Genomic DNA, 15,743 nt, shown 5'->3' with positions numbered 1-15,743 from the left:
TGTTCATCCTGATGAGGTTGGAAAGACAGGAACTAGAAATTCAAACCAGCAAAATGGAGGTGATGTAGATGACTCTAATTCACCTGTTGATATGGATGTTTCTTATGATTGTGAATTGAACTTGTCTACAGATTTTGAACCAACTTCCTTCAAAGAAGCTGCTTCTCATGATGAATGGAAAGAAGCGATGCAAAAGGAGTATGATGTCCTCATAAAGAATGGCACTTGGAAGCTGGTTGATCCTCCATTAGGAATCAAACCAATTGGCTGCAAGTGGGTCTACAAGAACAAGTATAAAGCTGATGGCTCACTTGACAAGCACAAAGCTAGGCTTGTGGAAAAAGGTTTTGCACAGAAGGAAGGGGTCGATTATAAGGAGAATTTTGCCCCCACAACAAAATGGGCTACCATCTGGACACTCTTTGCCCTAACAGCTCAGAACGGTTGGAAGGTCCATCAAATGGATGTAAAAACTGCTTTCTTGAATGGAGATCTGAAAGAGAATGTTTTTATGTCCCAGCCTGAAGGATTTGCTGTGAAAGGACATGAACATAAAGTATGCAAACTTGTGAAGTCCTTGTATGGCCTCAAACAAGCACCACGAGCTTGGTATGAAAAACTAACTGAGCATCTTCTGAAACTCAATTTCAAACATTATGATCTTGATGATGCAACTTTATTTGTCAAGAAAGTTGGCAAAACAGTTGTATATTTTGTGGTATATGTAGATGATCTTTTGATGACAGGGAACAACGAAAGCTACATTGCATCCATTAATAAGGAATTGGGGAAAAGTTTTGAAATGACTGATTTGGGCTATGTTCATTACTATCTTGGTATTGAAGTAACCCAACATCCGAAGTCCATATTTCTCTCTCAAAAGAAATACACTGGAGATCTGTTGAACAGGTTTGGCATGACAGAATGCAATCCTCTTACTACTCCAATGGAACAGAAATTAAAGCTTACATCTATTGAAGGAAAAGAATTTGAGGATGCAACAAAGTATAGACAGCTTGTAGGAAGTCTCAACTACCTAACTACTACTAGACTAGACATTTCGTTTGTTGTTGGAATCCTCTCCAGGTTTATGCAAAAGCCTTGTGAGGGACATTGGTCTGCTGCAAAAAGAGTTCTAAGGTACTTGAAGGGAAGTCAAGACTTTGAAATCAAGTATACACAGGTGGATGACTTCAGCTTGATTGGATACTCTGATTCAGACTTCGATGGAGACAAAGAAACTGGGGTATCTACTTCAGAATATGCTATGAGTCTTGGATCAGGAGCTGTCTCTTGGAGATCACGCAAACAATTAGTTCCAGCAGATTCCACAACAGAAGCAAAATACATGGCAGCAGCTGAAGCAACAAAAGAAAGTGTGGCTTAGGAAAATTCTTGAAGATTTGCAGGTAAAACAAGTACAATCAACTCCACTCATGATTGACAATACCTCTGCAATAAAGTTGGCCAAGAACCCAAAGTTCCTTGATCGAACGAAGCACATCAATACCAAATATCATTCGACATCATGTTGAGGCCAAAACAATCCATCTCTGTCATTGTTCCACTAATGAGCAAATTGCCGACATCTTCACCGAAGCACTTGGAAGAGAAAAGCTTGAACGATTCAGAATGATGCTTGGACTCACCAACATCCCTTCAGATTAAGGGGGGGAATGTTGAAACCTAATCATCAGGATTGGGTGAATATAATGTAAATAAATAATAAGTAATATGAACAGTCATCGGGAGATGAAGTGAACAATCTCTCCCTCATGTATATAATAAAGACCACCTGAAGGAATATGATATACGAATCAATTTTGCTTTGAGGAGTTACTGCCTAGCTTGACATGTTCTGTACTTGCTGCCTCCTAACTGCTCTCCAGACCACTGGTTCAATTTCTTAGCAAACCCCGCTCCAGAAATTGAACTGATCGGTCTCCCTCAGTGTGTCCTCCAAGTGCCCTTCAAGCCTCCTCTTATACTTTTTCTGTTGAAATCTCAACGGTCGAGATTAAGTCCCTAATCAACGGCTAAGATTAGATCTGGCTTGATCCATGTCTTTTGGACCATTCTAACATGGATTCATATTAATACACATTAATATTTTATTTTCCCTAAGATTAGACTTAGGGACTCCATTAAAAATATTAATTATTTTAATATCTCCTGATCTGTTTAGAATCTGCTCAAACCCTTTCTGGGGATTGGAGATCTTATGTGCCCCAACCTCTCCACCAAATTTCATGGCTAGAGCACATCCGATGCTACCCCAAATTAACACTCCCTCTTAGCGAGGATTGTGTTCTAGCAATACTCCTCACTAAGTATTACTCTGATCATCTGGCATTGGTACCTGTGCTGATGCTAGGCCTTCTTGCCCAAAATCCTCTGCATTGCTGCCTCTTGTACTACTGCCCGTGAATCTGCGGCTACCACTGCTGCATCTGTACGACAACTCCCTCTGCATCCATGCTGCTGTTGGTCCTTTCTCCCAACACTGCATCTGCACTGCAACTCCCTTTGCATCTATGTTGTTGTTGGTCCTTTCTCCCAACACTGCATCTGCATTGCAACTCCCTCTTTATTCGTGCTGCTAACACACTACTTTTGAAAGGGGTTCTTTACCATCCCCATCTTTTCCTTGAAGTAGTCAAATTTTGACTTTCCAAGGGCCTTGGTGAGGATATCTGCCACTTGTTCCCTTGTAGGAGTGTAGCTCAACTGTACAACTCCTCGTTGGACACAATCTTTGACAAAGTGACACCGGATATCAATATGCTTTGACCTATCATGAAATATTGGATTCTCAGAGAGTTTGATGCAACTCTGATTATCACACATGATTCTGGTCGCCTCCATATTTCTTCTGAATAGGTTTACCAACAATTTTTTGAGCCATATGGTTTCACACGAAGTTGTGCTTGCTGCCATATATTCTGCCTCAGACGAGCTTAGAGCCACGGACATCTGTTTCCTACTGCACTAGGAGGTTATTCTTGATCCAATGTTGAAACAGTACCTAGAGGTACTTTTTCGATCCATTGAACTTCCTGCCCAATCTGCATCAGTAAATCCACTCTACCTGATTTCCTTCCCCTTGGTGTACAAGAGCCCATAATCAACTGTTCCCTGTAAATACTTGAGAACGTGCTTGGCTGCTGCCTAGTGAGCCCTCTTTGGTTCCACCATGTACTGATTGAGGGTGTTGATAGTGTAGTAAATATCTGGCCTGGTATTGACTAGATACATCAGGGACCCTATGAGCTGTCGGTATAGGGTGGGATGGACATCCTTGTCTTCTAATGCATCAATCTTCTTCTAGTTGGTGATCATTGGCGTAGCCATAGGTCTACAATCTCCCATCCTGAACCTTTTTAGGATTTCTGTAGCATACCTTCCTTGCCCAAGGAAGATTTCTCCTTTCTGTTGCCAAACTTCCAACCCCAGGAGATAATGCATTTGTCCCAAATCCTTCATATCGAACTTTGTGGCTAGTTTCTTCTTGCAGTCTTCAATGAGTTTGGATGATCCTGTCAGGAAGAGATCATCCACATATAATACTAAGATAAGTGGTTCATTCTCTACGACCAGATAGTAGAGATTCGGATTCGCGTCGCTCTTAACAAACCCCATCTTCTGCAAGTAGCCATCTTTTCGACCATACCATGCTCTTGGTGCCTGCTTCAGCCCATACAAGGCTTTCTTCAGTCTGCATACATGAGACTTCTTCCCATGAGTTTCAAAGGCCTCTGGTTGTTCAATGTATACTTTATCTTTTATTACCCCGTTCAGAAATGTCGTCTTGACATCCATCTGATGGATCTCCCATCCCATCTAGGCTGCAAGAGATATCACAGTCCTAATAGATGTATACTTGGCTACCGGGGCGAAGGTTTCCTCATAGTCAACCCCTTCCTTTTGAGCATACCCCTTAGCCACAAACCTGGACTTGTATTTTTCAATACTGTCGTCCGCAACATATTTGATCTTGTAGATCCATCTTGAACCTACCACAGATCTATCTTGAGGCCTTGAAACCACCTCCCAAACATCGTTTACCATTATGGAGTTAACTCCTCCACCATCGCATCTAGCCAGACCTGACGCTGAGTTGCCTCCTTGAAGCTGGTAGGCTCTCCATCCTGAGCTACTAAGGACTGATACTTGTCTGGTTGTTTTCGCTCCCTTTTATTGTTCCATGGCTCTCCGATGAAGTTCTCTGCATCACGCAGAATTTGACAAGTTTCCTGCTAGTTCTTCCTTTGTCAATAGGTGTTTCTGTTCGCTCCTCTTCCTCATCCTGAGAATCTTCTTGATCTGAGGAAGGATTCTTCGCTTCCATTGGTTGAAGAGGCATGACCAACGGATCCTCTTTCGAATGCTCCTTGGAAGGCATTTCGCGAGATCTTCTGAAAGCTCCGTCCTCCATGAACTTTACATCTCGTCGTACTACTACCTTCCTGCTCCCTGGAAGATAAATTATGTATGCCTTAGCATTCTCGCTATATCCTGCCAAGTACCCCTTTTCTGCAATCTGATCCAGTTTCTTCCTCTTTTCTTCGGGTATGCGACAATATGCCAAACTCACAAATATCGTGAAATGACTGACTTCAGGTGTCTTCCCAGTGAAGACTTTCTCTGGAGTAATCTTGCCCGATGAGGAGTCCTGTTCTGAACGTAGACAGCTATGTTGCATGCTTCTGCCCATAGGAATTTTGGCATATCCTGATCATACAGCATGGCGCTAGTTGCTTCTACAATAGTCCTGTTTTTCCTTTCTGCCACACCATTCTGCTCCGGATTGTAGGGAGCTGTCCACTCTCTTCTGATGCCCTCCTTAGCGGAAAAATCAATGAAGTCCTTATCGACATATTCTCCACCATTATCTGAGCACAAGACTTTTATTTTCTTACCTGTCATATTCTCCACTAGAGCCTTGAACTCCTTGTCAACATATTCTCTACCATTATCTGAGTGCAAGACTTTTATTTTCTTACCTGTCAGATTCTCCACTAGAGCCTTGAACTCCTTGAATCGACAGAAAACCTCATCCTTGGTTTTTAGAAAATAGATCCAAGTTTGCCTCAAGTGGTCATCAATGAAGGTAAGGAAATACTCGGCACTGCTGAGAGCTTTGACTGACATAGGTCCGCAGATATCTGAGTGTATCAATTCTAGAACACTCTTGGCCCTGTGGTTTCTCCTAGGAAATGCCGCCTTGGCATACTTTCGTAGAGCGCATCCCCTGCATACATCGTCTCGTTCCGTACTTAGATTCGGAACTCCTGTTACAATGCTCCTGAGAATTCTCAGAGATCCATGGTGTAAGTGACCCATCCTTCTGTGCCATAGTTCGTTCAAGTCTTTGTCCCCATGACTGCCTATTAGTGCCATTGGAGATTCTAGTTGTAATCTGTACAACCAATTACTTTTGATCCCGATCTACACTTTCTTTTTTCAGCTCGGGTGTTTGACATATACCCTTTCCTTGATGAAGTAGATGTCATAGCCCTTGCCTTGTAGTTGTGACATGGAAAGTAAGTTCATCCCCAATCCTGGCACATGCAACACATTTGTGGCACGGAACCGCTCTCCCGATTCTATCTGAAAAACTATGGTACCCTTTCCTATTGGAGTACACTTTGCCTTGTTCCCCATGGTGATCTGAAAGTTCATTTTCTCTTCTCGATATTCTAAGAAACACTCCCTGATTCCCGTCATATGCCACAAGGCTCCACTGCCTATATACCATACTTCTAATGATGCAACACTAGTCATGCACGCCACTTCTTCTTCCAACTTGGAAGCCAACATAGAGAAATCAAAATCTCTCTCTCTCTCTTGTGAAATCTTCTGAAAATCTGCATGAGTCCCCTGAGGTGGATGCCTCTGCATCGTGGTCTCGACCCATAACCGATTTTCCTTTTCTGTCTCTGATTACTTTCTCTGATACCATGTGAAAATTCTATCACTACAGCAACTGATTTACTTTTCCTACTTATATCATAAGTTATTCATGAAATTACTTCAACAAACATTAAAATAAGCATTGCTGCAGATATCACACCGTAATACAGAAACAAACATATGCACACATTGATACAGTTATTTTGGACTAATGTCCACGGAAAATCCCAATGTGGGAAAATCGGTGTAGCAAGGGAGGATTTTATTATACAACAATTTTCTTGTACAACAGGGTGCCAAACTGGCTTACCCACAGATAGACAAACTTCCAACACTTTTCTAAACCCAGCGTAGGCCCCACTGACCTCTGCTACAACCTGAAACCCTCTGCGTCAGCTTGAAACCCTTTGCGTCAGCCGGAGGCTCTGCTCAGCCTCTCTGGGCTTCTGCGTCACTCATACAGCCTCTTGCATGGATGACGCATGCCCTTCTGGCTCTGCGCAGTCTCTGCTGCCTCTGCGTGGCTTCCTCTGGCTCTGTGTTTGCTTCTTCTGCGCTGATCAACCGTCTCTCTATTTTGTACTTGCTGCCTCCTAACTGCGCTCCGGACCACTGGTTCAATTTCTCAGCAAACCTTGCTCCAGAAATTGAACTGACTGGTCTCCCTCATTGTGTTCTCTAAGTGCCCCTCAAGCCTCCTCTTATACTTTTTCTGTTGACATCTCAACGATCGAGATTAAGTCCCTAATCAACGGCTAAGATTAGATGTGGTTTGATCCATGTCTTTTGCACCATTCTAACACAGATTCATATTAATACACATTAATATTTTATTTTCCCTAAGTTTAGACTTAGGGACTCCATTAAAAATATTAACTATTTTAATATCTCCTGATCTGTTTAGAATCTTCGCAAACCCTTTCTAGGTATTGGAGATCTTATGTGCCCCAACCTCTCCACCAAATTTCACGGCTAGAGCACATCCGATGCTACCCCAAATCAACAATAATGAGTGGAAGGGGAATGATATGTATGAATCGGGGAGCGGGACCACGCATCCAAAATCAAGGTTTCCCATGAAATAACATCCTAGAAGCCCAAAGGTCAGTAAAAGAGATCCCACGAGACTAGGATTCAAGGTTAAGACCATAATAGAGACCTAGGGGATAAGGGCACAGACCTAGTCCACTCTTTCTGCCAAATCCCCCCATTAATTCATGCCCAATAATCTCCATGATAAGTAAACTAACGTACTCAATCACAAAATGACATGACATACCTTTAGGTTTGGGAGGCCCACCTTCAAACATGATAGATGGGTGAGGGACCACATGGCTGGTTGAGGTGGCAGAGAAATGGCACAATGAGCTAGTTGGGGCTGCAAGGGGTTGTTGGCTGCTAGCTGAGGACAATCATGGAGAAAAAATTTCTCCTGGGGATATCACCCACAAAATTGTGGGTAACAAGTCCTATACGTGAAGAAACATACGTAGCCATGCGTAGCATTGTGGGATTATTGTTGTAGTGTGGAGTTGTTATTTGTGTGTGTGATTGTTGTATTTAAGGGGCCAAAAGAGGAGTGAAGATATACGCTGAGCCAACCTCATGTTGATTAGTGGACACTGCAAAGTGTGTAGAGCTACAAAGTAATTGGAGTTGGATAATGCATGGACTGCTATATGTGACTAAACTTGCAATTGGAAGACTTGTGCTAGAGATTGGGTATTTTTCACTTTGTTGGTATGGCATATACTTTGTTGTTGTGGAATATGTGAAAGCTATGTGTGCAAAGCTCTCCTTTTTTTGTGTTCATTGCTAGTACATTCTATAAAGTGATTTAAATTTAGAATCTCTAGTGTAGTGTGTACAACATTCGGTTTTGAATTTGCATGATATTGATCTCCAATTTCTAGATACATGTAAAATTATGTTTGATGACAATGTTGATGCAACAAAGCAATTGCCTACGTGTACAAAAAGTAGAAAAGAATCTCATGTTGCGTGAGAAAGTGAGCCCATAATTAGTAATTACTACTATTGGAGAGACTTTATGAGCTCATGTGGATTTGCATAATGGCCCCAGTGGTGATAAAGTCTACTACTAATGATTAGCATGCACATGCAGATACTCTAAATTTGCTCATAAAAATTGAAGACCAATGTATTGGGTAGAGCCCTAATTGTTGGGCAGAGTATGTAAGAGAGATTGTTGGTGCATGCAAGTTAACAGGGCTTGATACTATTGGGTAGAGCTAAGAACTTCTATTGCAGGTATGTCAGATGTGCTAGGGCTTGATGCCATTGAGGATAAGATATGCTAGGGCTTGATGCCATTGGGCAGGAGATGTGCTAGGGTTTGATGCAATTGGGGATATATGATCATTATAATGACTTCAGAGGATTAAGTGGTCATTCTATTTTTGTAGTTGTTGGAGTTCATTTACGTTTGAACTATGAATTTGTGTTGAGAATATATTGATGCTTATTATACTTATGACATGTTGGTATACTGCTAGGGTAACCAACATGATAATGAGGTTTAAGACTATGTCTAGAGGTTAATGTTGGACTTGCAATATGCATGACTTGTTAAAGCATATTGACCAACCCTAATCAATGGAGAGTATTGCTACTAATGTGATAGGACAACCAGAAATTGAAATCTACGTGAACCTTGATAATGTGGTGGTTATGCGGCAAGACAGTGATGATTGCAGATCCACGCAGTGACAGACAGTCGAAAATCTTATTCAGTTATCTCTTATCTTTAGGGTGGCAAGGTGTTGTTGTTGAATGGTGTCATTGATACCATCGTCAGTCGTTGAACGCTTTTAATAGTCGTCTAATTTGCATTGATTGGAAGCTCCAAATGACAAGAAGCCCTAGGAAGCCTTAGATGCCCTGCACTTATTAAGAAAAATGGATGTAAAGGACAGTGATATTGATCGTGAGATCATCATCATTTGTTTCTCCTCATCGTGTTGATTCCAACAGTATGTGGCATGCCTCATAACTCCTCACGGTTGAGGAGATACGACCAATCAAAGTTTTGTGCCCCAAATTTGGATTAGGGCAGCTTGACGATTGGTCATTTTTGGGCCTATTGATGAACTTAAGTTGGCATTTTGATAATTTTTATAGGGCTTAAACTACCCTAATCGACCCTCCTATAAAGCAAGGCAAATCCTCTTTAGGTCGGCTTCAATATATGATTAAGGTTGGTGCCAAAAGTTTTTAAAATTGAAAATTCAAGTTTCAGTTTTGAAGGTTGTTTCCCTCAACTGTTAGGTTGACTGCCCTATTGGTGCCCCTTCAACTAATATAAATATGGTGCACAATTTCCTCCACAAAGCATCATTCTTACACGTCTATTCCTCATGATTCTTTTGCGGCCTTTGTCACACACAACTGAAGAAAGTGATGTTTGAAAGGGTTTTTTGGTATATTTTTCTGTGATTTTCAGACTTATTTCTTTACTGTTTTGGGTTGGCTTTTGGCTAAAAGTTTTGTGGCAATTCGGCTGTCCTGAGGCTAGATCTGTGGAGAAAACTGAAGCATTGTTCCTGAGGCTGATCTGAGGTCATTCAGACTCCTTTCTGAGGCTCTCTCTGAGACCTGGTTAAGAGTTGTTTGAGATACGTTCAGCCCTATGTAGCTTACATATGAGTCATAGGTCTTGAGGCCATTCGACCCTAGAATAGAAGCATTTACAGTGGATATATTTGCACTCTGAGGTAGATTTTTTTGAGATCTCTGCGGCAATATTTGAGGACACTTAGTGGGAGAACAAAGGCTAATTCGCACATTGCCTAAGGCTCTCTTGCTAATTTGGCTGCTCAGGGATAGATTCCCTCCATTGGACAACCTTCCTCATCCAGAGAAACCCCTCTTTGCCCTTGGAAGAATTTAATTTGGTCAAAGGAAAAATTAATTTTTTAAAGTGAAACCCATGAGTACACAAAAGTACAAGTCGGCCTGGGCAAACTAATTTGACCTCCTAAGAAGCATATAAATACACCATTTGTCACATCACATTGGAGCATCACATCAACACATCTCTTTTTCTTTTGGAGGTTCGACTACTGAAATTGCAGGGCTATTTTTCACACGTGCAAAGGAGAGAGAAGGTTTTCTGGTTGGGCCGAGTTCTTCTTTTGTTTTGGACTTTGACCAGCGTTGACTTTTGGGAGTTTGGGCTTGGTTGACTTGGTTTTGACTTTTGGATCAGCTTTGGAGGCCGAATTTAAAGACAAGGAGAGCAAAGATTTCTAGGCACTTTGACCTTGGTTGACCGCAGATCTGAAGCTGCTATTTGACCGCAGGGTTGACCTTAAGGTTGACCAATTTCTAAGGCACTTTTTGGGACTGTTTTGACCATCTTTGACTGAACTAAAGAGGTCGAATTTTCTGCTGCCAAGATCAAACTTTTTGGAGGCACTTTTGACTGCTGAGCATTGACTGTTTAGGGCATCATTTGCTGCTGTTGACTGTTGTTGACTTTGACCAGAATTGCAGATTTGACCTGTTGACCAGATTTGATTTTTGGGCTCATCTCTTGAATATTGGTTAGTGGATTGTTGGACAAGTCAAAGATTTGACTTTGACTATTTATTGATGAATCGGAACATTGTATCTCTCTGCTGAACATTTGATGACAATCTAATAATAGAAGAATTTTGAAAGGGTTTTCCTCCTTGTGGGGTTTTTCCCTGGTCTTTGACTAAATCTTGTGTCTCTTGTTATTGTTCTTGGCTGTCTTCTTTTGTTTATTGGATTTACTATTCTATCTGCAATTGCTCTGTCATTGGAAGATTAAATTTATTTAAAAGTGATTGTTATTTGAAGAAACAATTGGGCTAAGTGATTGTGCTAGCATAGAACAGTGGAAATTTAACATCTCTATATATGGCTCGACCTTATTTTTGTAGGGCTTTAATTGATGGTTTGAAGGCAGAACAATGCCTTCAACGTGGTTCAAATGAACCTTCTTCGGTTGACTGATCAAGCCTATTCCAAAGATATATCACTACAAATTTGAATTTGAATCTCTATGGCAATCATTCACTAGTATTTGTAAGGACTGCTGGAAGTTATTTTGGCATTCTTTAATGTGAGTTTTGGCATATTCCTTGTCAGACCTATGATCTTTAATTCAGCCCTAAAACCAAGGGTAATTTCTTTGAGGTTCATTCGCAGTACCTTAAGGCCTAATGCAATCTCTAAGCCCTAATTCGAGCTCTCTTGAGGAAAACCTTGCGTATTCAGTTGACATTGGTACGACTGTTGAGACAGATCTGAAGCCTGTTTTTTTTCCCTAATTTGGAGCTTTTCTGTTGGAGACATTCCAAAATTCCTGAGGCAACTGTGTGCAGACCTTGAAGCTCTTTGTCATCTATTCCAAAGCATACCTACAGGAGTGGTTGTTGAGGGCTAATTTGCACAAGTCTGAAGCAGTTTTTCCTGAGGTCTGATCCAAATTCTCTAAGGCATTATTCATACAAAGGCTTCTCAGAACTGTAGTTTAAGACCAGAATTGTTTTTGACTCGAAGACAAGCCAGAATAAGTGCAATCAAATATATCTGGACAAGAGCATCTTTATACACAAAAGTGGCACACATTGCAGACAACTTTAGGTATAACAGTGGCATCAACAAAATTAAGGTATGAAACTCATTATGTGATTTAGTTGAAGGCATGTTCCAGGAATTTAAAGGAAGCTCTAAAGGGGTCTGAATCATACTGTATATCATTAAGGCATCTTCCAGGCAAGGTCAAACAACAGTAGGCTTGTTGATTGTTGAATGTGTAGCTGAAGAAGTTTGTTTCTCTACTGTGCATCTAAAGAATACATCAACTGTAAAGGCATTATTGCAGAGTAGTCATCTGTGCAGTTTGCCATTACCCCATCCTTGTATTGCCACATTGATGAAGCTTGTTTATACTACTACTATGATTTTTAGTGTTGCTGTGCCTTTGAGAGTTTGGTGCCAATATTGTTTGACTGAAAAAGGTTATGTTGTAGATGCCAAGAACAGCTGACAGGACAGAGTTTTGTATGCCATGTATTGCCATATCTTGTCATGAGATTTGCAGGTTTGCCTATAGCTACCATCTGATGTTTATTGACATTGAATGGGTCAGTCTCCTTGAGTGCATATTGTTATCTGAGTTGGACAGTGTTGATATACTGACCAGCTGATTGTTGAGCAGAGGATTTATACAGTAATGTTGCAGCAGTTATTGACGAAGTCTGAGGTGTTGGCAAGGTATGATTGTTACAAAGTTGAGGCAAAATGTTGGGAACCAGAGCTTGTATGCTTCTATTATTTATTGCAGAATCTGATTAATAGATAGCTGCCATGCACTGAGAAGTCAGAGTATGTATGAAAAACAGATATATGCATATTGCTAGGGTTTGACAGTGACACCCATCTGTTGAGCAGACTTCATATATATTGATATATTTAGGGTTAGTATATTGAGTAAGATATTCATGTATTTGGACTAGCAGAGAATACTATTGATGTATTGAGCAGGTGTTCAGCCAATTGTTTGAATTTGGCAGACTTATTTATGAGCATATGTTGCTACTGATTGATCAGTTAAGGTTTGGTAATTTTTGCTGCTGATGACCTTTGTGCCAATATTACAGATCAATAAAGCAAGCAGACTATCTTGATATTATTTGAGCACACTTGGATCCAGTCTGAAAATTGTGAAATGTGTTACGCTGTGGTGAATTGAAGGGTGGCAGGGTGGTGCAAGGCGGAGATTGGAGTCTCCTTCAGGTTGGAGCCTAAAAATACTTCAGGGCGGTAAGGTGGTGCCAAGGCAGGTTGGAACCTATGCGGGGTGTTGGAGCATCCTTTCAGTCAGAGCTGATAAAACTAAGGCATGGGAGCGCTCTTCTAGTTGGAGCTGGTAAATCAAAGAGTTGGAGCTTTCTTCATTTGAGCTTGTAAATCAAAGGGTTAGAGCCTCCTTTAGTTGATGGTGAAAATCTTGGAAGTCAAAGCTTCCAAATTGATGTAAATTTTTGAAGATATTAAGAAGCGTTAGGTGGTTTTTCTTCCAGAAGGCTTTCCACTTAAAATCTTTTGCGTACTGTCTTGGATGTTGTGTATTGTTGAATGGTGTTGCTAATTTATGTTTTGATTTAATGCTAATGATAATTAATGCTCTGTGAAGTTATAATTAACTAATTTAAGAGAAACACCAATTCACCCTCCTCTTAGTGTTTCCAATAGGTGTGAGGTGGAGATGGAGTTTCCTTCAGGTTGGAGCTTGAGAACACTTCAGGGTGGTAAGGTAGTGCAAGGCAAGAGTGTGAAGTCTCCTTTAGGATGGAGCCAGCTAGAGAATACTTCAGGGTGGCAAGGTGGTGCTAGGGCAGGTTGGAGCCTGTGCAGGGTGTTGGAGGGTCCTTCTAGTAGGTGCTGGCAAATCAAGGTGTTGGAGCGTCCTTCCAATAAGAGCTGGTAAACAGGGAGTTGGAGTGTCCTTCTAGTTGGAGTTGATAAATTAGGGTGTTGGAGCATACTTTCAATTGGAACTCATAAATCAGGGGGTTGGAGCCTCCCTCCAGTTGTAGCTGGAGAATCCTGGAAGTTGAAGCTTCCTATTGATGTAAATTTTTGAAGATCTATATTAAGAAGCGTTTGGTGGTTTTTCTCCCGGAAGGGTTTCCACCTAAAATCTTGTGTACTACCTTGATGTCGTGCATTTTTTAATAGTGTTGTTAAAAGTTCATGTGATGTGAAGCTAATTTATGTTTTGATCCAATGCTAATGTTAAATTTAATGCTTTGAAGATTATAAATTAACTAATTGAAGTGAAACACTGATTCATCCCTCTCAGTATTTCCAACAAGAAAAAGCTTAACATGTCAAATCCAGATTTTGTTTGTGATGGGTACACTTTTACTAGGGTTATGATAGAGAAGTTCAGCAATCAATGCCACTAACATCAAGGCACATTGAGGGTTAGGTGCTCTTTATTAAATGCTAGTTCCATACTCTCGTACACCCTTGTATACAAATTTAACATTACCGTTAATTGCATAGCATATTCTTAACATTACCATTATTTACAATGTACATACAATTAGTAGGACCCTAGGGTTGAATATTAGGCTGCCAAACTCATAAATTATTGTTTTTTATAAATAATTTATGTACGGCCCACATGTGCCAAACAAGCATGTTGTACCACCCCACATGCCGTATGGATGCTGAAACCTGATGATGAATGTGGAATCGTTGGGTATGGTGCTTGAAACGTGTTTTAGCTGGGCTGAAACACATTTCAGGTGCATTTCGATGTTTCTGTACTGAAACACAGTTGATAGGGGGGGGGTCCCATGTTTCCTTTAGCATGATTGTGACCTCAACAATTTTATAGAAACTTATTTGTTTCCATTCTGGAATCCCAGAATTCATATTTTCTTCATTTGTCTCCTAACAAAGAACTAATCGGGATGAATAGAAGAGTTTAAACATGGAAACAAATAGGCTTCTACAGGTGAAGTATTTCCTACAAGCATTAATTTGCAAGTAAATGGAAATAAGCTATATTAGATGGAGGGGGGAGTGGGACACTAGAAATTAAGAAAAGGGTGTTGTTCAATATTAACAGAAATAAAATATGGTCTCATTTTTATCTTTTTTTCTAAAATGTACAAATAGTTAGCCATCTCATATTATTATGTCATTTCCCAGGGCGAAGTCTGGAACAGAAGACATGGGGGAAAGGCATGGCGTTTGATCCCATCAAGCAGCATCGACATTTCTGCCCATGGGTTACTGTTCATTTTTCAGAAGGAATGCTAGCTGGTGACAAAAACACAGGTATTTGTGGATGGCAACTTACAGCTGATGCACTGGATCAATGCAACGCACAGGAGCTAACTTCTGCTTCTCTGAAAGAATCAGGGTCCACCTCATCTCGATATAAGGTAGGCCATCTATAAACCTCACTTGATACTTGTAATTACTCCTTGATTATCTGACAGTTTTTGGATTAGACTTTCTAAACATGATTATTGCAAGCACTTGTGATATAAATTATCATCATGTATAGGGCTATAAGTTATGTACTATTGTAAAGTTTTTAGGGGAGTTCTTGTGTACTCACAGTGCACTGTAAAGTTGAAAGCAGAAATTTTAATTGCAGGTTAATCCTGTGGCTTCAGTTCGCCAATTTTTTGAATCCCCTTCTTCAAAGAAAAGCAAACGTAGTCACGTTCACAGCTCAACTCACACCTAAGCGCTTGCAGTGAATTCTTATCGATGAAAAGTTTCATGGGTAGTATTCATCTTCAAGTGAATGGTTTTGTAGAAACTTTTAGTATGGTACACTGTATTTTAAACATATTGATATACTTGTGTTGTCGATGGTCACCTTCCATAGAAGGCTTACATATTTACAGTATATGCCAGCTTTCATTGTTTACTTGCAAGATATCTGGGTTCTGGGTTGGTCACTGTGTATTTGGAACACTTTCAGATAAACTCTTGTGGCTAATATATTGATGTAGACCTTTTTTTATACATTGAAAATACTTCAAGATTGAATTCTTGTTATATCTCACGTTATTATCTATTAAAATTCTGCTTATGGATTCTGTCATGTGCACAATAGGGACCATTATGAGTAATGAGTTTAATCAGCTTCCTTTTGTCACATTAGATGGAGTATACAAGATTTTCATTTTTCTGGACACACTACCAGACATGGTACACAGGAAGGACATGTTGAAGTTTCTACCAAAAAAATCTCTTAATCTGGCAGCGGTGTTCTGATTTCAGGGAAGGGAATCTATCATTCATGT

General features: G+C 40.5%; 1 protein-coding gene across 1 annotated transcript in view; it reads left to right on the top strand.

The window, feature by feature from the left end:
- The window catches only part of LOC149255725 (uncharacterized), a 105,398-nt gene extending 89,903 nt beyond the window's left edge, over positions 1–15,495 (top strand). Inside the window, exons 7-8 of the mRNA XM_089455119.1 lie at positions 14,632–14,867; positions 15,086–15,495. Coding sequence (XP_089311245.1) covers positions 14,632–14,867; positions 15,086–15,178 — 329 coding nt within the window. The 3' untranslated portion in view covers positions 15,179–15,495. The remainder of the gene's footprint in view (positions 1–14,631; positions 14,868–15,085) is intronic.
- The last annotated feature ends 248 nt before the right edge of the window (positions 15,496–15,743 follow it).

This window comes from Pinus tabuliformis, chromosome 7 (genome assembly GCF_031772625.1).
Source record: "Pinus tabuliformis cultivar Carrire ecotype Pingquan chromosome 7, CPIR1, whole genome shotgun sequence".
Lineage (NCBI taxonomy): Eukaryota > Viridiplantae > Streptophyta > Pinopsida > Pinales > Pinaceae > Pinus > Pinus tabuliformis.
This window is presented reverse-complemented; position numbering and strand designations above follow the sequence as displayed.